Genomic DNA, 13,619 nt, shown 5'->3' with positions numbered 1-13,619 from the left:
TCAGAGCGAGCTGGATCAGGGGTGCAGATTGTGCACAAAACAGAGGTGCTCCACCAATACCTTTCAGAAATTACACGGAGCCCATCTGTGCATTTTGTTTGCCAGTTGGCATGAGCATGAGAGGGAAGAAGCATTTTGAAATCTCAGTAATGATTTATTTCTTATTTCCTTACTTCTTTTCACTGCATTTTACAAGGATTATGGCACATTTGAAAACTGGGATTCAGTGTTGAGACTGTCAGTGTCACTGCTGGTGAAATGGAGCCAGTTTGGCTTTGACCTAAATTAACTCCTCCTGTGTTCCCACACTGTTTATTTCTCAAACTAATCCGTGCAAATATGTTTTTCCCATGTTATTGTTTTTATTGTGCCAGTATCTAGGACAATCAGCCATCTAGAATGAAGAGGTGGTGAAATCTACATCCTCTCCTTTTATGGGTTGTTCACATAAGGAGGAGGAGGAGAAAAGAGAAACTTCCCAAAAAGCAGAAAAACAACAGTGGGAAGTTTACAAAGAGCAGAGTTAGATAAAACCTGAAACTGGAGTGTACCTGTTCTCCCAAGAGAAACCTTTAACTGCTTCTTTCCATGAAATACAACCCTGCTTTGAGCTAATGCTGCCCTGAGAGAGCATCACTCTTCTCAAAACACTGGAGTTTACAGCTTGATCACGTCTCAGCACTTGATCCCAAAGCTCCAGGTTCTGTGCAGTCAGTCCAGACACTGATGAGGGAGTTCCAGAATGGAAGCCAAGCCCTCCTGGCCCTATGAGCTCCCACTGGCAGAGTACTGTCCTCCTAAAGCCTATGCTGAACCTTTATTTCTGAAAAGAGGGAAAAGTAAGAAAACGAAGATAAATCTCTTCAGGGAAAACACCCTGTAGTTTAATTGAAATGGCAAATGCAGAGTTAAAAATTAATAAAAAAGCCCGACATCTGAAAGATCCAACACTAGAATAAATAAATATACATACAGCAGTTTTTAAAATAGTAACATCTTAAAAACATACAGCAACTCTCAGAAAATGTCTTGGAAAATGACAGACAAATATTGATAGTTTAAATATTTAGTATTTTAATTTAAGAACATGCACTTTCTCCTCTGTATTTATTTCAGGAAAATGTGGAGTCGTGCTGTAAGCATGGGGTCATCTCTACTATTAGATTTCTCTTTTTATTGTTCCTTTAGAAAAAAATGTGTATGATTTCTGCTGTTCATTCTACTTTCTTAACTTACTGAACAGAGCCGAGTTCTGTGTCCCCAGTGTGAGCAGAGCAGCACGTGGAATCCTGAGTAGAATCCTCTGATGCCTTTCTGGGAGAATGGAGAGCTAAGTTGGATGTGTTGATTCCGACTCAACCTTTTAAAAAACCTCCTCACATTCAGATTTGGCAACAAACAAACAGAATGCCTGCACTGAGGCTTTGTCTTCTCTTGATCCTCTCTCCTTCTTGAAGTGTCTGAGTTCAGTAGGATGTTTGTTCCCAAGGGTTTTCCTTGACATTCAGATGATGTGAACTGCTGAGGAGCAGGACAGACCTCCCTCCCCTGCAGTTCTGCTGCTTTCTCTAACAGATGCACGACAGGCACGGCCCTGTGCTGCCAACAGCACAGAAAGGACTTCTTATTTCACGAAACTCCTGAGATCTAAACCACAAGTCAGTTCTCCAAATGTTAACAAGGAAGGTCTTGAAGTTTGCATCTTTTGGATGATGGCTCTTCCACCTTTAGTGCCTCTGAGTTACTGGAATCAGATTTGCCCTTCTCCAAGACGACAGTGATGCCAGACAGGAGGTACCCTCCACCTCCACTCATGGTCAGCTTTGGATGGCTGCGATCTGGTAGAACCTTTAAAACAAACCAACAACAACAGAGCACACCCAGCACACACCCCACAACCAGCACCTGTAAAAATCCACTCTGTGCGTGCACATCCTTTGCAGTAATTTCAGCTTACAGCATAGGATGTACATTTTTTCCCAGCCACAACAACAAACAGCCATTTGGGAAGTGTATTTATCTTTAAAGTATCTGCAGAGGAGAATTCAGTTGTAGAAATCCATAATAATACAGGCTGCTGCCCCACTGGTTACTTCCTCATGGCATTGCCATGGTTTGAGGCCCGTGAAAGTGCCATGGTGTGCTCAGGAGTGAGGTGCTCTCCAAGAAACCACAGCTGCTGTGCAAAGCAGCCTGAAGGGATTCTGTGATTGCACCTTTCTGCAGGCACCCTTGGGGTCAGACACAGCACTGAGCCATCCCTTTCTGCCAGGTCACACCTCCTGTAGGGGCTGTGCCTCCTCCTTGCCCTACTCCCACTGCAGGTCTCAGAGGTGTTCCCTGTGTCCAGGACACTGCAGTGCTGTCCTCACTGCAGCTGCACACAGCACTCCTGGTCAGGCCCACCTTGTGTGGACACCTAGGAATTGCTAATCCTACCACTTTCCTACAAATACTTCAGCAAATGTTTAATAAAATGCACCAAAGTAAAGGGTTTCCATTGGAAATTGCTACAGCGAAGCATTAAAGCTCCTCGGAATACCCAGTACTCTTGGGTAGAGCAAATGCTGAGCTTAGACATTGTTTCAGTCAGTCCACCCTCCCCCCTGTTTCCAGGGAATGTTTTGCTCCCCAGAATTCCCATGGATTTGGCAGATCCTTACCTGGTAGTTCCGTAGCCAGGTTTCAGACAGTTTCAGGTTGATGACTCCACCTCTTTCTCTCAGCTTGGTGTAACACTCTAATAATGGCTTAGGAAAACCAGAGAGGAGGTTACACAGCAGAAGGGCACCACACCTGAACTGTAACAGCTGAAATAAAATCCTGATTTACCTCTTTATACTGGCAGTAGACAACAAAAGGCCTCGAAGGAGCAACAAATTCCAATAAGGAAAGTAACAAGGGTGTAGGATGAAACTTGCTGGCAATAATTAAGCTGCAAAAAAAGTTTCATGCACATTAGTTTTCCACTTCTGAAACCTGCTCACTAGTGACATTTCCTCCTCCTTAGCACAGCAATCAATTACAGCTTGGAAGTGTCTCATCAGCACGTTTTCATGGCTCCAACAGCTCCCCAAATGTAAAAACAAATCATGACTTTCTACTGGTGTAATTAAGAGGCTGAAGCATTGTTCCCCAAGGTGCAGAATATTAAATGCTTTGCAGGAGCACTCACTCCAGCTGTGCTGGGCTCCACAATGATTCTTACAATCTGAGAAATGGCATGTTGCTTGCTCTGCCCCAAGACCATTTTCCAAATACAATTTCAGTTCTGTGACTGCCAAATGTTGCTTAAAATGTAACCCCAGTCGTGACTCTTTAGACTGAGTAGTCTTCATTTAGTAGTTTTATATAAAAAGAATATTTAAAGAGAGAATAAATCCTTAATAGGCATGACTAAAAATCTTTTAAAAAGAAAGTATGTCCTTGACAACCTGAAAGCTTCGTATTTTGTTCTCCATCCTCGTGCTAGCATCACACAATAACTTGGATCTACAGATGGTTGTGATTCTCTTCTGCTATCTCCCGTTTAAATCCAGAAAATCCCTGCTGAACTACACTGTGAGAAATGGTTGATAATTAGTTAATGAGTTATTAAGTTGTGCTTGTGCAGAAAGAATGGGCTAATTAAACTCCTTCACAGTACAGACACTACTGAGATGCCCCATCAATTAACATTTGTTCTCCAGGGGAACGTGCAGCACTGGAGCAGAGTTCAGCTTGCCTGGCAAAAGGGAGGTAAAAATTGCTGCTCCATTTTGTAAACACAACAGAGAGGAGGAGGTGAGAGGATTCTTTTTCAGTTGTTCCCACTTTGGTTGTGTGCCAGCCACGGCCTCGCAGACCATTCACTTCACATGAACTCCTCAGAAGAACTGTGCCCCACAATGAACCCAGCGGGCTCCTCCTGCCTCGGAAGGCTTGGGATGCTGCACTGGCACTGCCTGGGGCTCTGCCACACTGAGGGCTGAGACTGGGGAAGAGCAAATGCTGCTCCTTCATATGGCAGCACAGATTGCTGCCAGCAGGGAGCCTGGCCGGGCACAGAACTGATGCAGGGGGTGAGGGGGCCAGGAAGAGGTAGAGGAAGGGCAGAGGGAGGGAGATGCTCTAATTCTGGACACAAGGTATGTCCATGAGCAAATTTCTGCTTCCATAGTGTCAGGAAAATGGAACAGTCTATCTCTAAAGTCTTCTTTAAAAGACGACCAAATACCCAATGAATATCTGCCTTTTTCCCCCCAGTGGCCTAACATCAGACCTCAACTCTCATCAAAGGAATTGAACAAACACATCCAGTACAATGTTTTACCACACAACAGCACAGGAGGTGGAAATTTAACTGGAATAGTATCTTCTAAATTCCGTGTTAAATTCAGGACCTAAAGATTTCTCCTGAAGTTGGTACCCACCTTCAGCTAATGAACAGCTTTTCTTTACCAGTAAGTCCCAGTCTTTCTCCCCACCTCCACTGTTGACCACGTTTTTCCCTATCCTTTCCCTGTTTCTCTCCTGCAAAAAAATCCCCAAACTCTTATTTTTCCTGTCTGTTTCTGCTCAGGTACAGAGTGGTTAATTTGAAGCATTTCCTTATGCCATGCCAAGTTTTCTGTGGCTCCTGATCTCAAGGAGCAGTGGCTATAAAGGGCACATGACTGAAGGAAGGGGGTCAGAGCTGAGCCCTTGGGGACAGTGCCCTCAGGCACCATCAATTCTGTTTACCCCCATCCTGCTGGAGCTTTCCCAAAGCCAGGAATCACCCATTCCTTCAGGAATGTCATTTGTTACAGCTTTCATGCATTACAGAGGACAAAAGGAGGATAAAAGTGACTGAAAACAAATAAACAAGAAACAAATACTGAACAGGCCTCCTTGAACTCAATCAACAACTGAATGCACTGTTTTACACAGAAGGAAATGACAAGTATATTAATGACAAGTATATATAAATATTAATTCTGCCTTTGTCAGCTTGTAGACAGACATTAATTACAGGGATGGTGCAGCAAACAGCAGTGACACCTGACCCAAACAGTGCCACTGTTCAGGCAGCTCAGTGGTCACAGGCACTGCCACACAGATGTGCAGAGCTTTTTGCAAACCTCCCTGACACAGAATGACCTGGTTCTGCATCTTTATAAATCTTGCCACTTCAATGTGCTACCTGAGCAAGATGAATGAGCAGGAGTTAAAACAGTTCACAGCAATAAAACACCAAAATTACATACAAGCATTAAAAAATAACCAGTAAGTGTGCAGTAAAATTTATCCAAGCAGAACAGCTTCATTTCCAGTGAACCAATATTCTTTGGAGGGAAAAAATTAATATGAGCATCAACTAAATTAATGTTACCTGGTTAAATTGAATCCCTTCAGCATTTTCTAAGAACACAGCGAAAAAGTCACAGCCACCAAGATGTCTTACACTATTTTGGCGCTCAATTTCTAGGAATATATTGATTGTATTTGTTTTAAATTTATGATATTAAATCTTTGTGCTGAATTGTTCCTCGGGAATGACTGATCCTGGCTAAAGCAGGTAAAACAAAGTTATGTGGTTTTTGCCCCTTGTAAAAAGGAAATGAGTTTATAAAAACATACTAACCAAAAAAAATCCCCAGAACAACAAATTTAGTTCCACTTTCATGAACTTAAAACCTCAGGTTCTACTTTGCCAATGAGAATCCTGTGATTTTTTTGGCAGTCATTTTGAATTAGATTCTACCCGGATTCTTGTTTTCTTTGGGGTTTGTTTTTTTTTTTTCGTTTTTAATATTTGTTTGTATTTAGTTGACTTGTAGGTAATTTCAAACCATTTAAACAAAAGAAAAACATCTCAACCAGTGCCTTTTGTGCCCTCTGCTCCATTCCATGGCCCCCACAGCCTGGGGTGTTTCAGTGGGAGCACTAAATTGGGAACAGCATTCCCAAAGGATGACAGCTCTAAGCAGACTCACCCATCAGCATTCTTCTCTCTCAGCAAAGCAGCAGCTTCTTTCAGCTTTTTCCTTCTCTCCCACTGTTTCATTTGCTTTTCCCGAACCTGTGAACAACACAACAAACAGTTGGCACTTTAACTGGTAATTATTTATCAAATCATTATTGCCTGGACTGCATTTTCATTTTTTGAATCTTAATGTAAGACAAAAGACAACTTCCAGAGTTCCACTTTAACACCTGCCTAAGCTGCATTTCAGCAGGGCTGATTCAGACAGCAGCATTGTATGTCCACAGAGGTTGTGAAACTTGAACAGTAAATATTCTTACATTTTCTTTATTTTCTTTTTCTTTGTTCTCTTTAAATTCTGCATCTTCAGTGTTAATGTCCATTGTGTCTTGCTCCTCTGTTGGATTGATGTCCATAGGTGCTTCAGCAGCAGGTTCCTCCTCTGTTTCCTGCAGGGAGGTCTGCTTCTCCTCGCTCAATCCATTGCTTTCCTCCTCTCCCAGTGCATTCTCCTCAGGGTCTGCAGGCAGAGTCTCTGTGGAGAATGTCCCAGACAGGAGACTCTGCACTTTGCTGAGAGGAAATTCGTGAAGGTTATCAAAAAAAGGTTTGGGAAATCCAAAACAACTGGTGGCAGCTCTAACAGGTCCCCCTCCTGGGTACATCTGAATAATGGATCCATAGCCTGTGGGAGGGAAAGAAACGAAACACATTGGAAAGCCAGAATTCTTAAAATTTTAAAATTCTTTCTAAAATGCTTAAATGAAGGGTGCATTTAAGAAAAAGGAAATAAATTGCCTGCTCTTAATCAAACCATCAAATTTAACAAGCTGTGGAAATATGCCTCAAGGTAGAAAACCTTTACTGAAAGGAGAACAGTCACTAAAATGCAAAAGGACAAGGTAGCTTGTGGAATATTTATGTATTAAACATGTATTTAGGATTAGCTCAGATCATATAAGCAGTGACAAATTGCTAGAAAAAGCTCATTTAATAAATAATTAAAGGACAAAATTTATACAGTTTCTGTTACTTATTTATGGAGTTGCTTGGATAAAACCCAGAAGTGATTTTAAAGAACTTTATCAGGCAAAGAATTTCTTCAATATCCAGCCCCTAACGGAAGAGCTGTGAGACGTTAAACACACAAGAAATAACTTTTTAATAGTTGACTGAAATTGTATCTCATTTACTTCAAGAAGTAAATGGCCAGAAGTTGCTGAAACCAAACCCATCTGTAGCAGCACTGCCTGGGTGCTTCCCAGACAACAGAGAGCACACAGTGTGCACATGACATCCCTTCCTGCCTTTCCAGGCTCCTGGAATAGAACTGCCACCTCGACCTGGTGTCTTACAATAATGAGACTGATTAACTGAGTTTGAAAAACAAATCAGGAGTCCAACTTCTCCTAGAATATGCTCAAGGAAATGTCACATACTTTAAAAACACACACTCAATCTGGTGCAGTGAACAAGAGGAACAGCAATGTTTCCAGTGCTGTCAGAATTCCAGTGGCACTGTTCCTGCTTTCTGCCGTTCTCTTTCCCGGACTTCCAGGTGTCTGGGAATAATCTCCTCACAAGCTCCTCACAGCTTTTTCTGAATGTCATTATGTGAAGAGAGGAACTAAAACAGATCTACATACAAGGCTATCAATTTAATCAAAATTGATTATATAAACAATTATCACAAATTTAATTCTCAATTTTTTTTATGGTTTCTAAGTGCTGAAAAATAAATCCAACCACTGCAAAAACTTTCCCTGGTGGAAAACCAAGGTTGTGCTGGAATCCTGGAGGTGGCAAGGTCAGATGTGCAAAGCTGAGGGAGCATTTTGGGGTGCTGCCTTTCAGCAGGTGTGTGTGGCTCACCCCCCATCCTCTCCATCACAGCCCCCAGCACCAGGCCTGCACAGGTTTCCATGACAATCATCTTGGTGCCAGCGTGGACGTTCCCCAGGGTCAGCATCTGTGCCAGCGTGTCGTACCTCAGGTGGCTGCAAGACAAGAGGGATTCAGCAAACATCACTCTGCACAGAGACACTGCCTAGGAGCCTGCCAAGAAAAAGTGTCAGTGACCTTTAGTCACCACACAAACTTATAATTAAACATCTGATAATGAAGAATTAGAACTTGAGCCAACAAGAAATCAGCCAGGAAAAGCAAAAGCAGGACACGCAGTAGGGTGCACACATCAGAGTGGACATCTTGTGTTGTGCCAGTCAGAGAAAGTATCTTTTAAATCTTTTGATTGTTTTTTCCCTGGCATGTCAGCTTTGTAAAGAACAAAAGGTATGGATGCACTTCTTGGTCCAATAATGAATCCCTTATGGTTTTCAGCTTGTTGCAGGAGCCAGCAACCCAGGACCAAAACCCAATAAAGAGACCTAGGAACAGCTACACAAATTACAACCAATCTTTAATAATAAAAATCAGCTAAGTGACAGAGGTGGTGGAAGGAGAAAGAAAAAGGTTTGAGAAGCCTTAAATAACACGTTTGAAGATTTAAAATCTCAGCATCTTAGAGCTACTAATTCCTACATTAACAAAGTATTGGTCTACCTTTAACATCTCTAACAATGTATCTCTCAGGTGAGTGAAAATCAAACAGGGCCAGATCTCTGTAGTGATGGCCCCCCCTGACTCCAACCCCAAAGCTACCCACAGGTTTTTAAACCCTGGAGATTTCTGGTTGAGGATTTTGAATCCCTGACACAGCAATTCCTGCCTGTGCTAAGTGGCTGGTTATCTTGTTACTGAGCCAGAAAACAGATGTGTTTGGCCACCAGCCAAAGCAGGTAAGAGGTACCCTTGCAAATCAAAGAACTTCTGTCTGTGTGGGTAATTAGCGAGGTGGTGTTGATAGGGAAATGGTAAATTCTGGTGCTGCATGCAGAAAAGTTCTCCTGTTTGCTGCAATATTGATTCATTTTCTGTATCACTTTATCTTTCAGTAAATCACAATCTTTGCAGTCACAGGAAAGAGAAGAAAGGTGAGTATTGCACACTTTGGAATAGTGCAGGTATTTAAAAGTATTAAAGTACCTTTCTGTTATCATTTGAAAAAGGAAACTTAATGAACACTCACTTAATCTTTCCAGGTTCCCTTGCATAATACATGGTTGAAAGGATGCGAGTGGAGGGTTTCACAATTGTAATTACTGCCTCATATCTGTAAAAAAACATAGTCATGGTCTTACTTGAATCTCAACAATTTAGGGAATTACCAAGTATTTTTCACATTTCAAAATTCACTTACTTTTTTTTCTTCTTCTTTATGTATTTATCTTGAGCAAATTCTGTTTTGTCTCTGAATGTTGTGCTGTTCTCTATTAACTGCTGAACTATTTCCTTGGAAGAGACAATTCATTTTTGTTACAGCTAGCATTTATTTCTCATTCACTTCATAGACAGTATTTTTTTAAACAAACACTGAAAATATTTTCTTCCAGTAGAGGCATGCAAACCATGAATTCCTCCTGACACTAATGGCAAAGTTAATCTCTGTTAACCAACAGGACCAGTCAGGCATTACACTGACTGTGTGCAGGAATTTGATCACGTAGTTTTGCATAAAAATCATACAACTGAGAGTGTCTGTCCTGGAATATTCAGCAGTATTTTGTTTAATCCAGCTCCCTCTCTGGGTCTCTCTGATTCCAGAGTCTCTGAGGGTATCTTTTTTCCCTGTTTCACGTAGTTCCTCCCCTCTGCTCTGGTAATCACCAGACATCTCCCTCACTCCAACAATTTTTTCAGTCTCACAGATTTTGAGACACTACTGTACCAGCTCCTTGCACAATGTCCAACTCCTTAGCATTTATTATTTCCTGCAATATTCCTGATTTTTTTCCTTCTCTAGCTCCCAGGTGTTCCCAGAATTCCCGTTTTGGTTTCTTGTTCTCCTTGTTCTAATCTCCACCCTTTGCCAACCCAATCTTTCTCATCCTTTCAGATTCCAGCTGGAGGGATCTTTAGGACCTCCAGCAGAACCAAACCAATCCAACAGGGCTCTCCTTGCTCACGGTTTGCCTCCACGCCAGCAACACAAGAACAAAAACGCTGCTGTTTTGGGTTCTGTGACCCAAGTGGTTTAACTGCTAAAATTATGGGTTCTATTACACATGGAGGGGACAAATGAACAAAGGACTATTTTCAATTTGGACACTGCAGCTCCCCTTGTGCTTTAAAAACCTGCTCAAGAAATAAAGTGGTTCAAAGTACTCTCCACTTCCTATTGCTGCTTTTCAGGCCGTTATTCCTTCAAACAATTAACAAGTGTTATTAATGATTTGAAACAGAATCGCTTCCTTTTTTTGCCTTATTCTAGGAAAAAAAAATAAATTCAGTTGGTTATGTTGTTTTGTAGGTTTTTTTTATATATTCCAGTAAAATTTACAGTGAGGAAACAGGGAAGTATCCTGCATCACCAAGACACACCATTCACAAACAGGAATTCAGATTTTAACAGACATTTAGGGAGGAATAAAATCTATTGCTGCTATTGTAGCTTAAAATGAATATTCAGCTACAGTCCAGAAAGCAGAGTTAATAAAAGCACAGGAGATGCACAACACAGGCATGCTGAGGAAAGTCAGAGGGATCTTCTGCCATGGATAGTGAAAACAAAAACCATCCAAGCTGTCAGCCTGTTCAGCACATTCTTCTCCAAGACACAACACAACCAGCACCACAACCATGGAAACAGAAGAACCATCCCAAACTCCTTCGACCCAGCAGGCAAAAGCAGAAAAACTGCTCCAAAGAGCAAGATGCAAACAGGAGATGAACTTGATGTAAGCCTGAGCAGTTTCCTCGTTTTATCACAAAGGGAATGAAACCAAAGATGAGAGAGGATTTTGCCTGACAGCATCTGCAGAACAGAACCGGCTGCGGTGCTTTAGTAACAATTTAAAATGGCTTAAAGGATCCTTTACTTTATGAAAGGTGCAGGCTTAAACACCAAGCCCTTTTCTAACAGAACAGAACTGATCTCTTGGCAATGCTCTTGGTTTTCCAGGTACAGGTAAAGCACCAGCAGCACCCCTGTCTGGCAGGCACTGCCTCCAGGCACACTGGTGGTACATTCGTTACACAGTGTTTTTTGTTAAGACTTCATTGTTTGGCCACAATCTTTTCCTACACCTTTGACAGTTTAATTATTGTGCAATTTTAATACCTCTGTAATACAGAAATAGTGTTTTGAACCTTATATACAAGCAAAACTAGATGGTGATTATGGGAGCTGTACTTTTTTATCTGTTATGACTTCTGATGCCATAAAAATTGATTCTTTACCCTCCTCTGACAAACTTGCCAACCTTACATAAAGTTTTCTCTGAAAACAGCCTTAGCATTTTCGTAAAACCAAAAAAAGTGACTTGACCAGAAGAACAAAGAAAAAGCACCGAAATCTATGCACAGATGAAAAGAATACCCTTTTTCAGGAACTAAAAAAGAACCATCAAGGTAGCACAGAAATGACACCAAAACCTTATTTTTACCTGTCCTTTAATACCCTTGTCCTTCAAAGCCTTTATGTCATCATGAGTCAGTTTTTGAGACTTCCCATCGTCAACTATGTTACGATTATCTGTCCCTGCTTCCTTTGTTTCTAAAGGAAAAGGATACAGACTTGTAAAATCTAGCTCCAAATAGTGGGAGAAACACATGATTTTAGTGTCACAGAAAGCAGATTTCTCGTGGTTAAACACACTTTTGTCATGGCCTTGCAAAGTACAGCCTAAGCAAGGAAATGTAATATGTGAGGTAAAACTTAATGTAAATAAAATCACCCAGACTAAGGTTCACATTTTCTCCCACATTAAAAAGATGATTTGTTACAGGACTGGTGAAACCACTGATCAAGACAAAACCATGCACTTTTGTGACAGAAAGAAGATGAGCAGCATGAAGTTAACCAATGATTAATAGAAAGCTTTCCCAATTTCTTTGGTATCATCAAAGAAACAAATTAATTTGAAATAGTTTTTTCCAACTGCCAATCCTCTGGGATACCTGTGGCAGTCTCTTCCACCTCTTGCTTTGGCTGGAGGATTCCCCCACTGGTCACTTCAAATGTGGTTCCATAAATGTGTCCGATGGCATTATCCAGGTAGAACCACTGCTTCTCAAAAATTATTTTTCTGAAACAACAGAAAAGGGAGCAATACTTAAAGCATTCTTTTTACTGTATCTGAAGCCCACTATACTTGAGCCTAAACTATGACTTTATATGTGACATTTTCATCTATATCCCCAAAGAAAAGCACGACCAGCACAAAGACTGAAATTAACCACAAAACCCACATTAAACTGAAACTGGTCAAAAAAAGAACAGAGATCTTAAACAGGCCATATAGGGGGAACTTCTTTTTTCACTTCACAAGAATTTTCAAATGACAGATAAAACAAGGCTGTGGCACTTGTCAGCATCATTTTTTGACAGAGAAATATATTAAATCCAAGCTGGGTCGTGCAGAGTAGTAGCAAAAAGATGAGCATGGTCCTGTATTTTGCAGAGCTCCTCTGAAGTAACATTTGCCAAAAGACTTTTCTTGTGAAGAAAATAGACAGGAGAGCGTGTCTTATAATCCTGGAAATGTTTCATTAAAAAAAAATTAAATTTACCATCCCTTTCACTTTGATTGCACCAAGGCAGGTGTGCATTTTTTCTTTCTTCACAAAAAAACAGGATTCACAAAGCCTTCAACTTTCAGGCTGACCAACAAAGGGTGCCTTGCTATCCCTGGAAACGCCAGGGAAATGGAGCAGGTACCAGGATCTATGCCACATTCACGTTCAAATCAAAACCTGCCAATACGAGCCCTCATTACGCAAATTATGTTCATCACTAATTCTGACCTGCACCAAACCAGTCTCATTCAAGCACAGCACCTCTAAATCTCCATCCTACCGATTCAGATATCCGGCCACATTACCCAACAGAGCTTTCTACACACTGCTCTACACAATTGTCTGCTGCCGGGGGAAGAGCCCAGGCTGTGTCCAAGGATTTGGGCATTCCCTGCCGGGCTGCAGGCGCTTTCTTGCTACGCCACTTGGCCCGGGAGAAAGAAACGGGAGGGAGGGAGACCCTTCAGGTCCGCAGCACCTACCCAGGGCGGAGTGCCACACACCCACAGCGCCGAGCACGCTCAGGGCAATTAGTTAGCGCCGCACAGAAATTGTACCGCAGCTCCTCTTCAACCAGCACCCGACAACGCAAACCCCTCTTAAGGCTCTTTCAAAGTCGCGGCCAGGACATCTTCCGGGTTTAAGGGTTTGGTGGTTTGTTTTTTTTTTTTGCCACAGGAACCATTAAAGCCATTCCCGCCGCCTGTCACACGAGCCTGGCGGTGCCGCTCTCCCTGCCCGGCGCGGCGGGACAGGACCCACACCCGCACCCGCTTCCCTCCGCCGGGGCCCGCCACAGCCGCACCGGGGCCGGCGGGGGCGGAAGGCGCAGAGCTCGGCCGAGGCTCCGAGCGGCCCCGGGAGCCGCAGGAGCGGCGCTCACCTGCGGCGCAGCACCGACACCGCCTTGAACACCTCGTCCCGCTTGAGCACGGCGCAGTCCCCCTCACGGATGCGCGCGCCCGGGCCGCCCTCCATGGCCGCCGCCGCTCGCGCCGCGACTCCCGCGCAGGCGCACGAGCGGCGCAGGAGCGGC

The 13,619-nt window shown here is 42.7% G+C and overlaps 1 protein-coding gene across 2 annotated transcripts; it reads right to left on the bottom strand.

Annotated features, from left to right (window-relative positions):
- Window positions 1-858: 858 nt before the first annotated feature.
- TRMT6 (tRNA methyltransferase 6 non-catalytic subunit) lies at window positions 859-13,617 on the bottom strand. Of its 2 annotated transcripts, XM_063391630.1 has the most exons (11): window positions 13,467-13,617; window positions 11,966-12,093; window positions 11,452-11,561; window positions 9,207-9,298; window positions 9,036-9,119; window positions 7,820-7,944; window positions 6,268-6,632; window positions 5,958-6,043; window positions 2,833-2,935; window positions 2,664-2,750; window positions 859-1,848 (listed from the first exon to the last, which is right to left on the bottom strand). In XM_063391630.1, the coding sequence occupies exons 1-11, from the start codon at window positions 13,559-13,561 to the stop codon at window positions 1,675-1,677; spliced, it is 1,449 nt and encodes a 482-aa protein (XP_063247700.1). In that variant the 5' UTR covers window positions 13,562-13,617; the 3' UTR covers window positions 859-1,674. The 2 variants fall into 2 exon arrangements, with proteins under 2 accessions (XP_063247700.1, XP_063247701.1); XM_063391631.1 differs by lacking the exons at window positions 11,452-11,561; window positions 13,467-13,617 and having other exon boundaries at window positions 11,966-12,097.
- Between the last annotated feature and the right edge of the window lie 2 nt (window positions 13,618-13,619).

This window comes from Prinia subflava, chromosome 2 (assembly GCF_021018805.1).
Source record: "Prinia subflava isolate CZ2003 ecotype Zambia chromosome 2, Cam_Psub_1.2, whole genome shotgun sequence".
Classification (NCBI taxonomy): Eukaryota; Metazoa; Chordata; class Aves; order Passeriformes; family Cisticolidae; genus Prinia; species Prinia subflava.
The sequence above is the reverse complement of the archived record's forward strand: the minus strand, read 5'-3'. Positions and strand labels throughout refer to the sequence as shown.

What these genes read in the sequence shown, in the direction of transcription:
- TRMT6 (XM_063391630.1), bottom strand. Translation starts at nt 13,561, where the DNA reads ATGGAGGGCGGCCCGGGCGCGCGCATCCGTGAGGGGGACTGCGCCGTG. An exon ending in ATAAAGAAGAAGAAAAAAAA is followed by an intron (nt 9,120 to 9,206) that starts GTAAGTGAATTT and finishes GTTTTTTTACAG; the next exon opens with ATATGAGGCAGTAATTACAA. An exon ending in TGTGATGGAGAGGATGGGGG is followed by an intron (nt 6,633 to 7,819) that starts GTGAGCCACACA and finishes TCCCTCCCACAG; the next exon opens with GCTATGGATCCATTATTCAG.